The following is a 19,097-nucleotide window of genomic DNA, read 5'->3' on the forward strand; positions in this document are numbered from 1 at the left end:
TACGGGAGCAGCCAGTCACTTACTGACTAACACTGCAAAACAGAATTGTTAAAGTTTTAATTTTAATTTCAATTCAGGTTGGATTTTTGTTTTTGTGCGCAACACAGATTTTCTGTGCGCAGAGACCGTGCCAGCAGTGCGCAATTGCGCACGCGCACAGCTTAGAGGGAACATTGGTGATACCCAAAACCTGCAGGACACCTCCGCTTGAGGCCTGAAGTTGGACACCCCTGGCCTACAGAGAGCCTATGGAGAAGGGTTTTCAACCTATGCAACCATAGCATGTGTCAAGTGTTGATTGGTTGGCAAGCTGATTGGGAAAGGAAAGAAAGGTAAAGCAAAGTTCACCAGGAATAGGAAAAGACGTGAACACAGATTCCTTGGGGAAGTAAATAGGCAACGGGTATTAAAATGTACCAAATCAAATATGCAGCGCTAGCTGGTGTGGTGATATCTTGCGAATAAGGGAGAAGCCAAAAGTAGCTTCTATTACATTGTCAGTCAATTAACACATTTATCGATATATTGTGCATTTTCTTGTACGATTACTATTTGAAGTGCTCTTGAGGGCCTCCTGCTGGTGTGCGAGCCCCAAGCAGCTACTACTCATGCCCAAGGCCAGGTCTGTCTCTAGTCATTATTGATACATAAAGTCTTTATAAACCCCTCAGCTGTGTTTTTCAAAGCCCTCAATCCTCGAGTGAGATGAAGTGCACCAACATGTGCTGAGTGCAAAGAATGTGGATCAACCCATTTTGGAAGCTGAAATAGTGCACGGCTTTGTCCAAATATTTTCTTTGAGTCTCAGCTTCTTCTTGAAACCAGTTGGCCTTCACACACACACAGGGCTCAGAAGAGTGACACATGGCTTTGGCATTGACTTTAGACCTGTTCTGGGACCATTAAAGACCAATTTGTCAGCATTCAGCACTGCGCAAACAGTGAGATGTGTTTCACAGGGCCTCACATCTGGACCTTTTGTGTTTAAACAGTGTCCCACTTCCTCTTTTAGAAACCTGAAGTACATGTATAATGGCTAGGCCACGTTCCACAGCCAGTTGGTCTCATTTCATTATTTTATTTATGCACTCTGGCCTATAACACTTATTCAAACACAGTTGTCCCTGATGTCCTATTCCTACTTCAGACACATGTTCTCCTTCTTCCTCCAGTCACATTGCATCATAATAATCATTAGTGGTAATGAGATAATATCATTATCCGCTGTTTGTTTAAGAGAAAAGAATAGTGCTATTAAGTGGACCCCTTACAGACTTCAACATAAATTGTAAAGTCAGCAGAGATGAAGAGACAGCCAAGACAAGGCCAAGGTTTGGTGTGGCAATCAGTCACTGCGAGGTCAGCTTGATTAAAGGAAATGGACTGAGTGGAAACTTTGAATGTGTGTTTTCAGTTGTGTTTTCAGCCCGCGTGATAGCAACAGCGGAACAGATGCTGAAACAATTAAGGCAAGTCGAAGGATGTTTTTACTCCCGCTCTGCCCCCTCCTCTAACCTTGTGATTGCACATCAAAGTTGTGGACAGAGTTTAAAGGTCGTTTTTATTGTTTGGCTGCTTAAAGCAGTTGTCGGATTTTTAAGAGGAACCGTGGCTTGTGGCGGCAGCACAAGCTGCGAGTGCAAACAACCTCAGAACAGGTTTGTCCTGACAATAACTCTGTGTCAAGTAGGGAAGGGATGTGGTCAAGGACAAATGCACATACATGTTTCAGCACAAAACAACAGTAGCTGGCTTTTCTAATGTAATTTGCACTGATGTGCTCGGCAGCTTTGAAGCAACTTCACTTTGATGCTCTAATCTGGCTTCTTTTAGCCCATCACTTTGATATCTGCATATATCCCTACACTAGCAATGGTAAACTATGGCAGGTTTGTAGCGCAAAAAGTTCCAGTTATGAAATTCTCTGTAACAGTTACACACTCTCATTTTTGACTCACCTGCACCACATGATGTGTGTAAAAGGATGGTGCACTGGTAGTTTGAATACGCACCCTATGGTTTGTTTGCTCTGAACAGAGAGGGGGGCCAGGACTCAATCTCGGAGGTGACTGATTTACAGTTTGTTGCTGTCAGTCAAACAGCTGACAGATGGTGAAAAGAGCAGTGCCTCCGCCGCACTGTCGCCGCTCATAGATACTCTGAGGTTTTAACAGTGGCGGGAGTGCTGAAATCTGTTCGTGGGGTTTGATAGGAAAGTTAAGCAGTTATAACAAAGCAATAATTATGAGTAAAATACAACTGAAATATATCAAATCAAAGGGTTATTTATTCAAATACTTAATTTTTAAGGAAACTTGGTTGGTAGAAACTGAATGTATACCAACCAGGTCGATTTTATTTGAGCAGATATCATTAAATTCAACATTTTACTTTGTACTCATGTAACAAAGTTACATGGAATATTGGCCAGTCAGCATTTGGGGCATACATCTTTGTGTTTGAATTAAGTGCGGTTGCCCTTACACTTTGTTTGTCTTACCTAGGATGACCATTGAACCTTCTACATAGCAATTAAAATTGCTATTTGAAAGAGCTTTTTAAAAAATAGTTTTCCTGACATTGTGACATTTTTCTCTAATATTAAGAAAATAGGAACATGGGTCTTGTTCTGTGATGAAATCTTGCGGCTTATTTTAGATTAAATCTTCAGAGAACAGTGTGTTACTGCTGGGTGGGAAAAGCTTGCTACCTATTTTGGATTTTTTTGGTTTGCTTGTTTTTTTTATGTTTTTTGATTTAAAGAGTCTTTTACCATTTCCCTGGAAGATTTCCAGTTTTTGGTTAGACTTTCAGCATAAACCTCTCTTTATGCCCTGCTGCTAAGACCACATTTTCAGGCCAATAAACTGCAAAAGAGTAATTAGTGTGTAAAAAATTGAGAACTGAAGCATTTTACTCAGTAATTATTTTTGTCAGGATAACACTGGGGTTTCTCACTGCCAGTCAGGTCTGTTACAGGTCTTTCATTCCAGTCCTGAAGGAAATTATCAAATAACAGACAGAAGTTCCACACAGACTTTGTGGGGCTTTGGGTGGAAAGTCTGCAAAGCACCTGGTTTTCACATGGGACACTGTTTAGGTTTCAGCTTTTCGTAATAGGCACAGGATTTGGGTTTCGGTTCTCCAATTTTAAAGAAAACAGGCAGTAATGATATTTGGACCTGACAAGGCGTTGAGCCAGACATTTCTTTTGACTTAAGAATACTTCTCCCATTGTAAAATTAAGCACAGTACCTGATTGCAAACAAACTATAAGGCAATAACAAATTTGTCTGAACTGTTTCGTGTTGCATATCATATTAACACTAACATTACCCAAGGCAGGGAAGAAGCAGTGAATCAATTGTGCCAGAGGGGGTGAAGCAGGCTAATTTCCTCCTAATTGAGCCACAGGCTTGTTGTTTTGTCAGGAGATTTTCGGCCAAATGGAGTCAGATTCCTGCAGATCCCCTGGGATGATGGGAGGGCCAGGCTGGAGTCTAGCAGAGCCCTGAGATCCCAGCAGTTACCCTGGCTCCTAATCCCTGTCATTAAGTCAGCTGCAAAGAGAAAATTGTCTATCCTCTTTTCAGCCTTGTCCTTTGTCCCTTCATTTCTTCCATTGCATCCTCTCTATCATTAGACTCATCTCCCGCTTCTCTATTTCCACCCCTGCTATTGTGTTCCACATTTCTGCACGACATCCCGATTTTCCCTGTGAATGCAGGTGACACATAAATCCTAATTGTCACCTGCACAATTTATCCAAACATCACTTGTCTTAGATGTCTCCTGTTTGACATAGGTTCACATTTCATCATAAAGCTGCTGCTCTGACATAGTTTTCAGATCCTACTTTACAAAAAAATATCAGGAAAGGTATGTCACTTATTTGTGTGTATATATACATTTCTAATAACCATCACAGTGTATACCAATTAAGTGGACTGTCTTGAGCAACAATAAAACAAAAGTTGGAGAGAAGCATCTCAGCTGGAGAGACAAACTGTCCTATTATAGCACATCCTGTGGTGCTTGCTGTTTTGTCCACTGACACACAAACACACACAATGTGGTGGGGAGCCAGAGGATGGGTAAGAGGGTGGTCCGGGGTCCTGAAAAGGAGAGAAGGGAAACACCTTGTGACCCCCCTGTTCCTGACCATGCTACTGGAGGTCCAGAGACAACAAGGATGGAAGAGCATAGGGCACCACTGACATCTGCTTCTGTGTGGGTCATTCAGTGTTGTTGCCTCATATTTAACAATATTTAATCATATAAATAACTGTCAGAAGTCTGTTTACAGTAGTATCAGGAAGACCTACCTACCAACCCTGTAATGTCCTCTGAAGTGAGGGAAGCACAACTGTGTGTGCTTATTTCTTGGCAGCCTAGAATAAGGAAGGTAGACAAATGATAAATAAACAGTCAGGATTTTGCTTCTTGTGGCAAAGACAATCATCAGCATGCAAATGTTTGGGTTTTGATATGGATGTCAAACTCAAATGACTCCCAGACACAAACAGCACGACTCTTGCTACAGATAAGCCAGTTTTCCTTGGATGGGCCATTTCACCCCCCCAAGGAAAACTTTCTTTTGGTGTCCATACTGCACACACTCAGCGCACTGCCACTAAATGCTGAAATAAGTTAATCTGGATGGATTTATATGTAATACCAAATAGGATCAGTTGACAATCACGGTAAAACAACAAAGGACATCATCTGACAGTTCTAAGGCCTCACACATCAGGAACGGTGACTGTAAAAAATCCATGGACGACCTAACAGCTCCCCAAAAGTGAAGCCAAAATGTCTCCGTTGGCCCCCTGATGTCTGGCCGCAGTATAGATCATAAATTCTGTGGTAGTGGGTGGGACTGAGGTTAAAAACTAAACCAAAAACAGTTTGCCTCAGATTCATTTTTCCCAAAGATCTTTTCTGCCACTTTAAGGAGGTCTACTGATTTGGGATCAAAGGTTCATTTGGATCAGTTTAATGTTAATTACTAACTTGACTGTTAAATGTGATTGAGAGCTGCAGTCCTGGAGAAAGTCATGTATCTGTGTCCAGGAATTACACCTAGAGTAGGCACACTGAAAAGAAATACTCTATTTACCTTCCAAAATGACCCCTGTGCCAATTTCATTTATAAAACACCTTTTATTTTATATAAACTCAACGTGCTTAACACAGAAGATAAACATGTGAAAATCTGTGTGGATTTAAAATTCCTTAAGGCAGTTAAAAAAAAAACCAACCTTGTCAATTTGTGTCTTTAAAACTACAACACAAGGTGTTCTGCAGTAACTAACTGACATTCCTGAGGTATTATCACATTTTTTTTCTCAGTGTGTTAAATGTAATCCTCAAGTTAACATCCTTAGCTAGCTAAGAGAAAGAGTCATTAGCTACTGGAGGAAGCAAGTGTTCGGTAGCTATGATGTTTTAATTTTCATAAATAATCCGTGCACATGAATTAATCTACCCCGACTAAAGACGTTGTTCTATATGGATGTAAATTAATAGTTCGTGTTGCTGTTCAAACATTAGCTCTGCTGCTCTGACAGTGCAGGACAGAGGGGTGTTAAGCTGAAGCAGGCTGCCAGAGATGAAGCACTGAAACTGTTTATATGAGAAGCATTGAAAACTTCACCTGGGCAGGTCTGACATGATTATTAAATACCTACATGAAGCTGTATGTCTCTCTCCACACATGCATGTGCACTAACGTAAAAGCTGACATGTGCGTCAACATCCCCTTGTTATCGGTAAGAGTAAACACTTTATCAGAGGCCGACATTCACAAGCTGCCTGTAATTTGACTTCGCGGTTTCTAGCTGATATCAAAATTCACTGAAAAAAAATACTGATAACATGCCCACAAAATAAAACCATGTTTACCCGAAGCTGTTCATATGTGGCCCAGCTGTTCATCTCAGTTTGTAATGGACATTAAACACAGCCTAAGACAAACAGTCTCTCCTTTCTGTTGCCTGTAGGGAGGACTTCGCCTTCAGTCATCTTGATGTTAAAATATAAGGTGATTCATATTTGAGTAATTTTTTAGTAATATCTTTTTGGGTTTATACATTCAACACTGCTGCTTTACACAACAAAACATAAAAAAAAAACCCACAAAAAACAACAAAGCCTAATATTAATGAGTGGAAACCGTGCAGGATTGGACTTCATGACCGAATCATTGTATATGTCCACTCTTTATGCTGAATATACTTACTTGTTTTAAAATTAGAGTAAATTAGTAGTAATTTTCAGAATTAGCTGATGGAAACGGTACAAAGGCTAAACAACCATATCATTTGCTGTCAGTTAAACCTGGACTTGTGTGGAGATGATTCCTTACGATTCCTCCAAAGCTGATGGGCAGCAAAAATGGCTGATGTCTTTTTCACCTGGCTAATACTTAGCCTCTGACTTTCTATGGAAGCGCAAAGGGTGCACTCAGTTTCTCACACACTGCTTCTACATTTGGGCTTCATTTTTGTGTGATAATCACGATGTGGTTCAGTATTGTGCTTGTTGATTTTTACTTAACTTAAAGACCGGCTAAAAAACACATACTTTTGTAATATATCCTGATGTGTAAAACCTTGGAATCGAAGGAGGGTGTGCGTTGTTTTTACTGCGACTGTAATGTTGCAGTCTTGAATGGCGGTAGTTTAAAATAAAAACAGAAGGGTCACGTATCAACAATCAAGGACTTCCTCATTAAATTCTGGCCCCTGGATTACTCTCCTCACTCACAGACATCTGTAAGTCTTGACGTACTCGGATACTTAGCAGTACATTTCATGAGAACCCATTGTGTTTTTATTTAATCAAAAATGTGTTTTTGGACGATATAGGTTTAAAAAAACAAGCATAGAAGCACAAAAAATAACACTAAATCTGTTAACAAGGCATTTTCTTGCACTGATCAAACACAAATTTGCATCTTCCTGTTCCAGGAAGTGTAACAAAATTTTAATAAAACAGTCAGCAGGTGTATTTCTCATTAACAGAAAAGTGCTGAGAGCAACAAAAATGAAACAATGGGGCCTTGTTATCAAGCAAGCAATTCTTATGATTGGGTGGAGGTCTCCATTCAGTTCAGCGTTGAGGTCAAGATTAAAATATAGCTGCGTGTGACCTCCAGCTTGACGGTTTAATCACAGCACGGCACAAAACCGCCTGGAAGGTTTTGACAGAATTTCCCATTTCGTGCAATGTGAATGTTTTACGTATTCCAATCCCCGCATTTAGGTTCAGATTTTTTGCATTGTGGAAAATTAAACATTCATGGCAAATTGTTACACTGGAGTCACATGGCGAGCTATCCTCGTATAGCCTGCAGTATGATGAGATACAAACCCCTCAGCAGGAGCAGTGCCCTCACACATCTGAGGGTGTAGCTCTGGCTCCATGGCACTGGAGTGCGACGTCATCTGACACAGCAGAGTCGACTCTTAGCGAGCTGATGTGAAAGCTCTGCAGATGTGGCTCATAGTGCGTTTTTAAGATTTCACTAGATAGAAAAGTATAAATGATTTTTATCCTTATTTCATTCAAAGTCTTTGCATCAGAGACAGCATGCACTTAAAGACCAGTCGTGTCTCTAAAGTGACTACGCTGTGACCCCACAGGTCCCCGGCTCCCTTGGGCTCCAGGTCCCCTCAGCATGATTTGCGAGGCCTAGGGTCTGCTATGTTAGCCGATGTGCTGTCAACATTTTTTACACTTCAAACAAACCTCAGGTCATAGATTAGCCTCCACCTTCAGTCACTTATCTCCTCCAGACTGGAGCTGACGTATCCACTGCGAATGTCCCCAAACCCTCCTGTCGGTGACCCCAGTTAACTCTGTTAAGTTAAATATCACAAACCTCCCTCTATTTAGTTGTTACAAAAACCCATGATAGTATCCGCTTCCCGCTGAGTCGCTCCATTTTGTCCCCGCACCAACAAAATGACAGTCAGAGTGAGAGCAAGGCAGTCGTGTCACAGCAGCAGGGTCATTTCAGCAGCAGATCAAAAGCAGCCACAGCTGTGGCAGAGTCACATGTGTGGTCCAGGCATATAGACAGAAACCCAGCAAGCTTTCCCTGTCAAGCTAGTGCTTGCAATATGTTATGGAAAGAACATATGACACAAAAGCATGCAATAACCTCTACTTAAAAAACAACATAATTCACATATGTTTTATTTGGAAAAGCGATGTCAGTAAATCTTCACTCACTGCTGATAATCATCCTCCCACCTCAGGAACAGCACCGGGACTTTATCTTGGCACCTATAAAGGCTATGATGAACAAGTAAGGAGGTCTTTTGAAGACATCTTATATGCTGGTCTAATCTGGCCATCTGTTTCTTATCTACTCGCCTTTTATTTTTTAAATTTGCTAATTTATTTATTTAAGGGATACTGACCCTGGAAGCAGCAGGCGCCAATCCTCTCCCCGGGGAATGAAGTAGAGGCGGGACACACCTGGTGTGTGTGTGTGTGTGTGTGTGTGTGTGAGAGAGAGAGAGAGAAGTTTGGTTTAGGGTACTTTTTCTGTGTTTTTTTGTGGTTCAGGATCCAGTAAGGGCATCCTTTTTATAGCAGTTCCAGGAGGAAACTGTCGTTTGCTTAAAAAAGGAAAATAAAACTTTGTCACACATAATAGCAAAATTGTTTCAGTGGACTTCCGTGTTTTTTCACTCGACATCCAGCATGTATGTTTGCATACAAAAAAACTGGCTCTTGACAGTGTCTCCTTGTTGCTGAATTAAGGATGAAGCATCTGCCGTGTTCTGGCTATCCCTCAGACCACTGCTCTATGTACAGTACAATCACCAGTCACTCAGTGCAGGCTGATAAGCTGTGAGCCTTTCCTTTCATCAAAGGCATTTTTTAGTCTGTGCATTTATAGTTAATAATCCATTCTGAGGATTAATGTAACAACATCTTGTTATCACCAATAGGAGCCCTGTTTTTTTAACAGATTACCTAAACTAAATGTGCTGTAAATAATGTTCAGCACTGCTCTGGCATGTCAAGCTCTTTTTTTCCCCACTGATAGTAATTCCTTGGATTGGACCTGGAGTCTGAAAGCCGTTTCACCAGCAACATATTCTGTAAGATGACTAAAAAGATTATCTGAATTTTGTAACATTTCTAATGGAACACATAAAAGCTCTTTTAAAGCAATTTGATAACTGCTACAATACTCTATACTACGGGACATTATATGAGCATTTGCTGCAGTTAGTAGTGAAAGGAAGCCAAGGTGGTGTCAATGTGAAGTTTCCTGTTGTTTTTGTTTCAAACTGGTGTGTTTGCTTGGCCTTTTATCATGGAAATCAATCGTCAGACCCGAGACTTGTATTAGAGTTACAGTAAAGATTAAATGAGATGCATCTGAAGGTTTAACAACAATTTAACGGAAGTGATTGTGATGTAAAGTAATCATCTGATATGTCCAGACCTGTTCTGCACATAATCAGAGTCACCATCTCACCACAAAGTCACTGCAAAAATTATAGGAGATAAAATGCTTGTGAAAACATGCACTAAAGAAAAAGGAAAGTAAAGCAAGCAATGTTTGTGCAATCTGTTCACACCACTACTAGGACTTAATTTTAGGTTTGACATGATCATTATTATTATTAAGAATAATAATAGTAATAATAATAATAAAGTAAATGTTAGACTCTTTAGTTTTTAAAAATGACATGAAAAACACCTTTATTTTGACCAGAAGTAATGGTGGTGTTCCCACATGGACAAATTCTGAATGTTTTATTGATTTGATGTCTTTTTCCTGATATTTTTTATTGAATTTACTAGTAGTAAGTGTTTTGGCCTGTCATCTGCAAGGGAATGCAGGCTTCTTGTCCTCCAGGCAGAGGGAAGGGCTGCGCCTGAAGAGGTGAGAGACAGGAGGAGGAGGGGGAGAGCTGAAAGATGTTTTACTGGGGGGGGGGGAGAGGGGGTCGTCCTGGGAGGGAACCAGGGGTGTGGAGGGGCGAGTTTAAAAAGGCAGACAGAGCCAAGAGTCACTCACTCTCACAGGATCTGCTCAGAAACCCCAGCTCCTATGATTCACTGAATTTCAATTCACCGTTTGGAACTTTACAGGACTCTTAACTTTTTTTTACCCTTTAAATTAAGGATTTTTTTTCTTAACAACAATCCCTGCAGCATGGAGCCCCCCACTCCGGAATATGGTGACAGCTACGAGTACTATGATGACAATGAGACTGCATGTGACTTCTCAGAGTGGGAGCCTTCTTACTCCCTCATCCCGGTCCTCTACATGCTGATCTTCATCCTGGGTCTGTCAGGTAACGGCGTGGTCATCTTCACTGTCTGGAGGTCCAAATCTAAACGTCGGGCTGCAGATGTCTATATAGGAAACCTGGCACTTGCTGACCTCACCTTTGTTATAACTCTACCTCTCTGGGCTGTGTACACAGCCCTGGGCTACCACTGGCCCTTTGGCGTGGCTCTGTGCAAGATCAGCAGCTATGTTGTTCTGGTAAACATGTACGCCAGTGTTTTCTGCCTCACCTGCCTGAGCTTTGACCGCTACCTGGCCATCGTGCACTCTCTGTCCAGCAGCAGGCTCCGTTCGCGGGGCACCATGCTGGCATCGCTGGGTGCTATTTGGTTCCTGTCTGGCCTCCTGGCTGTGCCCACGCTGCTGTTCCGCACCACTGTGAATGACCTAAACAGCAACCGGACCACATGTGCCATGGACTTCAGCCTGGTGACCATGAACCAGAGGCATGAGTACCTGTGGATTGCAGGACTCAGCCTGTCCTCCTCTGCCTTGGGTTTCCTCCTACCTTTCTTGGCCATGACCATCTTCTACTGCTTCATCGGCTGCACTGTCACACGCCACTTCAACAACCTGCGCAAGGAGGACCAGAAGAAGAAACGACTGTTGAAAATCATCACCACACTGGTGGTGGTGTTTGCCATCTGCTGGACTCCCTTCCACGTGCTCAAGAGCATGGACGCCCTCTCCTACCTGAACCTTGCTCCGAGCTCCTGCGGCTTCCTGCGTTTCCTGCTGCTGGCTCACCCCTATGCAACTTGCTTGGCCTATGTCAATAGCTGCCTCAACCCGTTCCTGTATGCCTTCTTTGACCTGCGTTTTCGCTCCCAGTGTCTGTGCCTGCTCAACCTGAAGAAAGCTATGCACGGCCAGATGAGCTCCATGTCGTCCACTCTCAGCGCCCAGACTCAGAAGTCAGAGGTTCAGTCTCTGGCCACCAAGGTGTAGAGAGCAAAGTGAAACAGGGCTGCTGCAGGACAGCTCCAACTGCTGGAACACTTGTAAAAATACAGACTTTATGTGTCCATTGTTCAAAGCTGGTAAGATGAGATGATGAACTTTGAATTGTCACTGCCTACAGTCATGATATTCATTATGTGTTCCTCCCAATGTACAGTGAGAGAGGCCAATACTCTGTATGCTGTGTGAACTTGGGAAGCTGGAGCCAGCTGGCTGAGCTCCTTTAGCTGCATTGTTCCTCAAATTCTCAGAGAAAAAAAAAGTCTTTATTTTTTCTGTTTAAATTTGTATTTGCAGAGGTTTTTTCATTTGTATCATGAAAAAAGGCAGAAATATGAATTGCTCTTTACACTGGATGAAACCTAAAGCTACACCCTATTTTCATACCATCTTCGTTCGGATATATTGCTGATTTATTGTAGAAGCACTTGTTGTACATGAGCAGGGAAATCAAACAAAGCAGTGTCTCTTCAAAGCTTCAAAGAAGGTAGAAGTCTGGGTTACGGAAGGGAGGGAGGGAGGTGTAAAAGGAGCAAAGGTGTTGCAGCTTAATTACATAGTTTGTGGGGAGGAGATGGGGCAGACAGGCAGATGGCAGTTGACAAATGTTGCTGAGGGACAGGAGCGGGTGGGGCGCTATGGAGGGGTTTTGCAGTGCAGTCACGCACTAAAGGGACAAAGGAGCCTTATAAATGGTCCAAATTGATGTATATGTTTTATTTTTTGACATCGCTGTAACTAACTACTGTATTAAAGATGTGTGCTATGAACCAGATGTCTTAAATTCATTGTGTGCTTGTCTGTGTGTGTGTGTGCATGCAAATCAAAGGTAGATTTTCAAGTATCACTTTAAAGGAGAACAATCTTGACAGCAAATGTAAATATTTAACCTCCACTTTCACGTCAGTCCTGTTATTTCAGTGTTAAGTATCTCAAAGGGTTCAAGCTTTTGTTATGAATAACCTTGCATTCAGTTTGCACCTTCAGACTAATAGGTCTCTAATCTCTATTGATTCACAGCCAGTATCCAGACAGTAACTGGATTATGCAAACTACCTGCCATCCTGAGTGTGTATTCTGCACTCAGCTGGGATTTCTGCAGGATTTCTTCATTTCAAACATTAGTATTTATTTAAGGCGAGGAAGAAAGAACCAGCAACATATTCAGAGTGATGTGTGCTCAGTTAAAGTCAAAGTGGCTAAAATTTATGCATAACAAAATTTAGGACAGCCAAACCCTGTGTGCTGAATTACGTGGCCATTACCACTGAGTGACTCTTCTAAGGGATATTCTGATTTGACAGTAATGAGCTCTGTTGGGCATAATTACCGTTTAGAAATATCGGTGGTGGGATGGGTTAGGGGGGAAGTGGGACTCTAATCCTGGCAGAAATCGGGGCCGCCGAACAAGTCAATATTTGTGCCTGCTGACAAGAGATTGCAGTCAGAGGGGTTCTTGGAGCACGGGATGGGGTGTGCAGATGCTCCATCACACTAAAGAAGAAACTGTGAGGTGATTGAAGTGAGAAACTTGGGAAATGGGTCATCTTGCACCACCGTTCTAAAGTAACCACATGTGTGAAGTGTGGAAAAAATGCAAAGCTGCATGATTCATCGTTTCTTTATGTGTGAGAGATCATATGTTATTTATTGTCCATCCTGGCGAAACGGAGCCTATTTGCAGTAAATGCCAGAATGTTCTTTGTGAGATCCTCGCAGACGCTAGATTGCTCAAACATGCAATGATTCTTCAGCTTGATAGATTTATTAGAAAAGATTTTATGTATCTAGTTTACGTATTTCGGATGCATACAGAATCTAACCCATAACACAAGCGTTCACTGCACCATTAACTCTATTGTGTAATAACAGAAGAATTCATTTTTTAGTTCATCTTTATATAAAACAGCAGATATACGAGTAGCAATTAGACCGTGGAAGCAGAGTCACTCACGCGTGCCGGACAATGCGAGACATGTTGTTATTATTGAGATCAGTTGGCCTGACAGCCTGTCTGATGCTTCACTTTGAGATAACTCACCCTGAATACCAGCTGACCAAAGCACACTGGGAACACCGCAAACACAAAAACAACAGTTGCACATAAATGTTCTCTGTGTTCCTGTGTGGGCTGTGTGACCTGTTTGTGTGTTCAGGGATGTTTGGACGTGGGCGTCGCAGCGCGCCTAAAGTATTCTTAAAGGGAGTTCAAGCATGTTGGTCTGCTGCCCCTGTTATAATGTTGCTATATTGTGTCAACCAATCGCACGCTCTGATAGATAAATACATGCTTTTCATTATTCAGCCAGTTTTATCATTTAAATATGGGTTGCTGAATCAATGAATCCCTGAATGATGGGTCTTATCTAGATCAAATGAGACCTCATAGCTTCAGAATGATAGTTAAGAAATCAACACAAACGCAGCTGCGCAGCTCCCAGCTCAGAAATAAAGCTGGAGATATGTTTTTGTGTTATCCACCTGAATGAATGCGTAATCACACCAGCCACACAATCAGTCTGCAGCTCCACACTTACAGCGAAACACACTAAAGCGTCTCACACAGGTGCCAGTTTCTGAGTGCTGTCATCAGTGTGAGCTGCCACACCCAAATGGGACATCTGAACCAAAGCACAACTGCTCCCCTTTCCTTAGATCTCCCTGCTGTTCCATCCCACCCAAGCAGCAACAAATGCACCCCACACTGTGTGTGTGAGTGCGTTCATATGCACATGTAAACAGAGACCTGACACATAGCACGGGCTGTCAACGCTAACCCTACTTTCTCTGTACTGTTCATCCACCTGCTGACTATAATGCACACAATCAGCTCCCCATTCTTCAAATCACACACGAAACAGTCAGCACTAGGGATGACTCTATACAGTAGAGCTATCCGCACAGAGAACACAGCACTGAGGGGGGGGAATTAGGAAGCCGGTGAGAGGGGAAAAAAAATTGTATTCTGGAGGATCCGCATGACCTCTGAGAGTCCCTCGCCTTTTTGTTTTTTCTGTCAATCCTACAAATCTGGAGCACAATGGAGCTAGTGAAGCCCGAAAAATAGAGAGTGGGAGGGGGTGGTGAGGTGTGGGCTGCGATTGCTCCTGTGTGTGTGTGTGTGTGTGTGTGTGTGTGTGTGTGTGTGTGTGTGTGTGTGTGTGTGTGTGTCTGTCTGTCTGTCTGTCTGTCTGTCTGTCTGTCTGTCTGTCCAAGAGGAGGAGGGTGAGTGTTTGCAACAGTCCTCTCCACATTTCTGGAATCAGCTGTTATTTTTCTACGAGTTTTTACTCCAAGCAGTGAGAGTCTCAAATGAACTTCGAATTTTGAAGCTTTTCACACATTTTGTATTTATGTATATATATTTAAATTTGATTTACTTTTCACTCTGGGCAATTTCTCATGCTTCCACTCCCTACCCAGAGTTTTTAATCCAATTTAATGACAGTTGTGAGGGCGCATGCTTTTATCTGTTGGATTTGATCAAATCAGTCGCACACCTATAATAAAATCTACTAGAATGATACAACTTTGATAAATATTCATGTTTTAAAGGCATTCAAAGAATAAATGAGCATAAAATCCTAACATTTTATCGCTGTTTTTTCTGACATTCACAAATAATTCAAAAGGTGTGCAGAAGGATGACTAACTAGATGTGACAGTCTTATTTCTATATGACTCATTTCATTAAGAGCTCACTTGAAGGAAGTTACAACAAGGAGAACAGCATAATTCAGTTGGACCCAGCAGCAGTTAGTTCATAAAACCGACTGGAAGCAGGCAGAAGCAGTGAAAAATACTCCGTAGTGTTTGTTTCTCCCAGCCTCAGAGCTTTAAATAAAAGATGAGATGTTTACGAGCGTGGAACCGCAGTTGTCCAAACTTTGCAGATGTTTCTTGAATACATTTTGTTGACTCTTGTTTTCAGGCTCGTTTGTTTTGTGCCTTTGCTTAAATAATCTCGAAAACAATCAGAAACATGACGGTAAGTGGAGGAACTTTGTTTTTATCCCCGGTGAGGGTTTGACAGCTTTGTGATGAGAAACTGTCCTCAGGATTAAGGCTTATTTTGTGACATGTCTGAGTCGAGTATGAGACCAGCACCAGTCTAGACAGCAGGCCCCCTGATCCACCAAAACAAGTTAGTCCAACCTGACACTGAAACATGGGAAGCTCCAGCCCCCCCATGCCCCCACGACTCCCACCCATTACCACCTTCTAATACTAGGTTTCAATGCTGGGGCACATACCTTTGTTTATGCCTTTTCTCATTTATTTAACACTTCCACTCCAACAGTGTGACATCCTGTCAAATAAAAACCTGCTTCCTATATCATAGAAACTGTTAGCTCAAAGACAAAATTACAAAGCTACCACTCTAAACATGCTGTCACTTTAATGCTGACCATTAAAGTGATGGTAATGAAAATAATTACTAGGCTTAGCATTTATGTAAACACGGGATAATAGGTGTTAGACTAAAACTTAGTGAAAGTGTTCACATGTCTCGCAGCATTTATCCTCAGATCTTTTGGAAGGTTTTTTTCTTTAAAGAAAACATAGCTCTAATTTTTTCTGCATTCACAGCTGTATTTATCTCCATATCTCTTTCCTTCTTTTTGAAAGCGTGCTGATAGCAACGGCTGGTATTGCACAGACCTCGGAAAAAGAGTCAGATTACCCCGAATCTTATCCAAACGCTCTCACGAATAATGAGGTATAACATGTCTAATCGTACCTCACACAAGGGGCCGCCTGAGAACAGCTCCAATACACACCAGCGACAACTGTAAATTGCTACCACGTCTGCCCAGGGATCGCTATTGAAATCAGCTTCTCTCAGTAATCTGTCTAGTTTAACCTGAAAGTGGCCCCCTCGCTTTAATTGTCCAAATCCTGAGAACAACGGCCCAGAAAAATACAGCATTTACATGAGACTGGTGTTCTCAGTGTAATGTTGTTATCTTTTGGCACATTTCAAGAGGTGGTTAGGAAACCAGGGTTTACAAATGGATCTCCTCCAACGCCACCTTCTTGCCATTGTTATTCATATCGGCTCAGGGACATGTTCACGCCACCCGATTGGATCTGAGCGAGTGAATGAGAGGTTTTTATTCAACTATGAAAATGTGTGATTTATCTTTCTTCCTATCATAGGAAATATTGCCTAACAGACCTGAAAACTGTTTCATCCACCGATGCATATTTCCTAGGGAAGACCAGACCTGCTGCACTGTGCATCATAATGAGCTGTGCCGCTGGTGGATATCGTTAGGGGCGAGATGCTGCTTCCGAGGGCAGCGTGGTTTGGCCAGACCTGAATGTGCTGGGCCCTCGCCCCCTCCGGATATGGTCGCTCAGGACTCATCGTCCCTGAAACACAAAGGTCCTCTTCACATCTTTCTCTATCCCGTCCACTGTGAAAGGCCTGCTTTAAGGGGCACTGCTCCTGTGCCTGCTTCGCAGCTAAATACATCTCCTGTCACTGGCTGGTCCCAGTGCCAGTTCAGCTGCTGGAAGCACTCAGGTGCTCAGGTCTCCAGTAACCACTTGCACACGGCTTGCTAATAAAAAAAAAAAAAAAACATGAGTTGATTTTTCTACAAATCAGAATCACAGAATTTCCTTTTATAGTTTGACGGGTCCTATGTGAAAAAAATCCACTATCAAAATCTATTGAAATGTGTGTACACTCCAAATTTAGAGCACAATCACTACCAATTATGCAAATAGAGGAACACTCTTAGCTAGAGGAACAGGGAGAAGCAGTTCAAAACTATTCAGCAAGTACTGCATAGGTAAATAGCCACAAAATTACAACACAATTTAAGACGTGTAAGGATTATGAAGTGATAGAGCATATTTCTCATGTGCAAAATCATGTTGGCAGCAAGAACAGGAAGTTTGCAGCATGGCCAGATGACCATGACATGACCAGACTTTGCCATCTGCAGCGACCAGTTGGAGGGGATGGGACGGAGTGCAGTCATAAACAACAAGAGTATTAGTTTACTCAGCTTTATTTAAATTCAGCTTCAAGTGACGATGAAGCTATTCTACAAAGGTGCCCCTGGACAAGAGTAGTGACAGAGTTAAGGAGCTGCAGTGGCAGTGTTTCCGGGTAATCCATTGATGTGCACAGGGATTGTATTTTGGGTTTTTTTTTGATTTTCCAGACTTACATGGTCCCATCACATGTGGTTTCAGGTGAAGCTAACACAAAGAGTGACATTGTCATTAGTGGGTGTTAGCTGCAAATATAAGCAGATTTTCTTCAATCTCCGATACTTCTTATTACTGCCTACTCGTACATCTTCCACTCAGCTTCCACTGGCCTTCCTAAATACGCTTTATATACCACTTATACCAGAACACAACAGACCTTTAGTTAGACCAGATTTGCCAAATGATGTCATTGTTTGCGTTGATGTCTATTGAGGCAAGAGTGAACAGGTGTGGTTTGCTGCGCATGAAAGGAGTTCCTTCCACTCCTTCCAATCCTGGATCTAGTGGAACAGATCTTTTCCTCATGGAGGTGTAGTCAGAATAATTTGGGTCAATGCTGCTGGCTCAATATGACATCCAAATCATTACAGGGTATGGATGAACCACACAAGAAGTCATCAGACACAATGTTGATAAAAATCTCTGGCCAGACCAACACCGGTGACAAGGTGTCGACAAAGAAGATGAGAACTTGTTGGTTAACTCCAAGCAGTTTTTTTAGTAAATTGTCCTTTCTCTGCGCATAATTTTACGTAGAATACTGTACAAAATCGTCATATCTGGATATTACGTTATAGTGCCTTAATGGAGTACCCAGACTTTTCACATTAAACCTTTCCTGACTGTACTTACCTAAAAATCTCCAAGCAATAACCAGTATCACTCAGCCAGACAGCTGCCCGGTGGATTCAAACCTAGGGTCTTACCACTACACCACTCTGACACCTTAAAAATATATTATCATAAGTACTCATTTAGCCATTCAGTAAAAGCATACAGTTTATGTTATTTCACCACTGCTTCCACTTACACCAAAATATAAAACTGCTTAATTTCTTGTCTGCTAAGCTGTGTTCATCTGAGCCCAAATACATGAACTCCTGCCATCTGTTGGTCAAAGTGTAGAATCACCAAAACACAGGCCATGACCGTTATAGTTTTAACTGAAAGTTCTCAAGTACTAATTTAATGATGATTATAGGGTAGGGCTTTTTTAAGCCTTTACTGAAACTGACCTACACATATAGGGTGTACAATTAAAGGCACGTATGAATGTTGCTCCTTGTGTCCTGGTCAAGGGATCCGCTCATAATTCAATAAACATTATGTGTGAAGTGAGTGATTGTTGATCTTCATTATTATATTTAAATTCACTTGTCAAGGCTATTAATTATAGTGGAAAATCCAGTTTTTGGACGTGTACTGACATTAAAACTGAGACTTCAAAGAAAGTTGTTTAATTTATTTTACACAGATGAAAAGTGAACAAGCAAAAGTGAACAAACACATACAGTGTATGAATTTAAAGTGTTCAAACGGTTCATGGCCAGCATTGGAGGAGAAGCCACAAGTAGTAGTAGTATATTATCTTTACCTGCAGATATCAACAGTCCTGTCTGCTGTAAGTAATCTCACCACCAGAGGGCGGAACAGTTCTAAAGCAGACCCTGAAACCAAAGCTGGTGCATGAAAGTAAGCATTATTTCAAACAAGCAGCACTTTATAATATGGCCCGGATCTAAAATAAAAGTACACTGACAATTATTTGAAGAAGAGTATAACGGTCACAAAAATCTCTGGTCAG

At 41.9% G+C, this 19,097-nt stretch overlaps 1 protein-coding gene and 1 long non-coding RNA gene across 2 annotated transcripts; both read left to right on the forward strand.

The window, feature by feature from the left end:
* The first annotated feature begins 5,984 nt into the window (after positions 1–5,984).
* Positions 5,985–8,529, forward strand: LOC147317081 (uncharacterized). The gene is made up of 3 exons (XR_015124299.1): positions 5,985–6,043; positions 8,265–8,314; positions 8,420–8,529. It is a non-coding gene; the product is annotated as an uncharacterized LOC147317081 (long non-coding RNA).
* Positions 8,530–10,049: 1,520 nt separating this feature from the next.
* aplnra (apelin receptor a) lies at positions 10,050–12,054 on the forward strand. The gene has a single exon (XM_086313721.1). It carries the CDS (start codon positions 10,187–10,189, stop codon positions 11,270–11,272), a length of 1,086 nt encoding a protein of 361 aa, XP_086169847.1. The 5' UTR covers positions 10,050–10,186; the 3' UTR covers positions 11,273–12,054.
* The last annotated feature ends 7,043 nt before the right edge of the window (positions 12,055–19,097 follow it).

The sequence above is a fragment of the Aulonocara sp. 'chitande type north' Nkhata Bay genome, linkage group LG12 (genome assembly GCF_057382095.1).
Source record: "Aulonocara sp. 'chitande type north' Nkhata Bay isolate Kocher_YH1m ecotype deep benthic linkage group LG12, A_spYH_male_GT1.1, whole genome shotgun sequence".
NCBI classification, from domain to species: domain Eukaryota; kingdom Metazoa; phylum Chordata; class Actinopteri; order Cichliformes; family Cichlidae; genus Aulonocara; species Aulonocara sp. 'chitande type north' Nkhata Bay.

Excerpts from the sequence above, each read along its gene's own strand:
- aplnra (XM_086313721.1), top strand. The coding sequence starts at position 10,187 with ATGGAGCCCCCCACTCCGGAATATGGTGACAGCTACGAGTACTATGAT.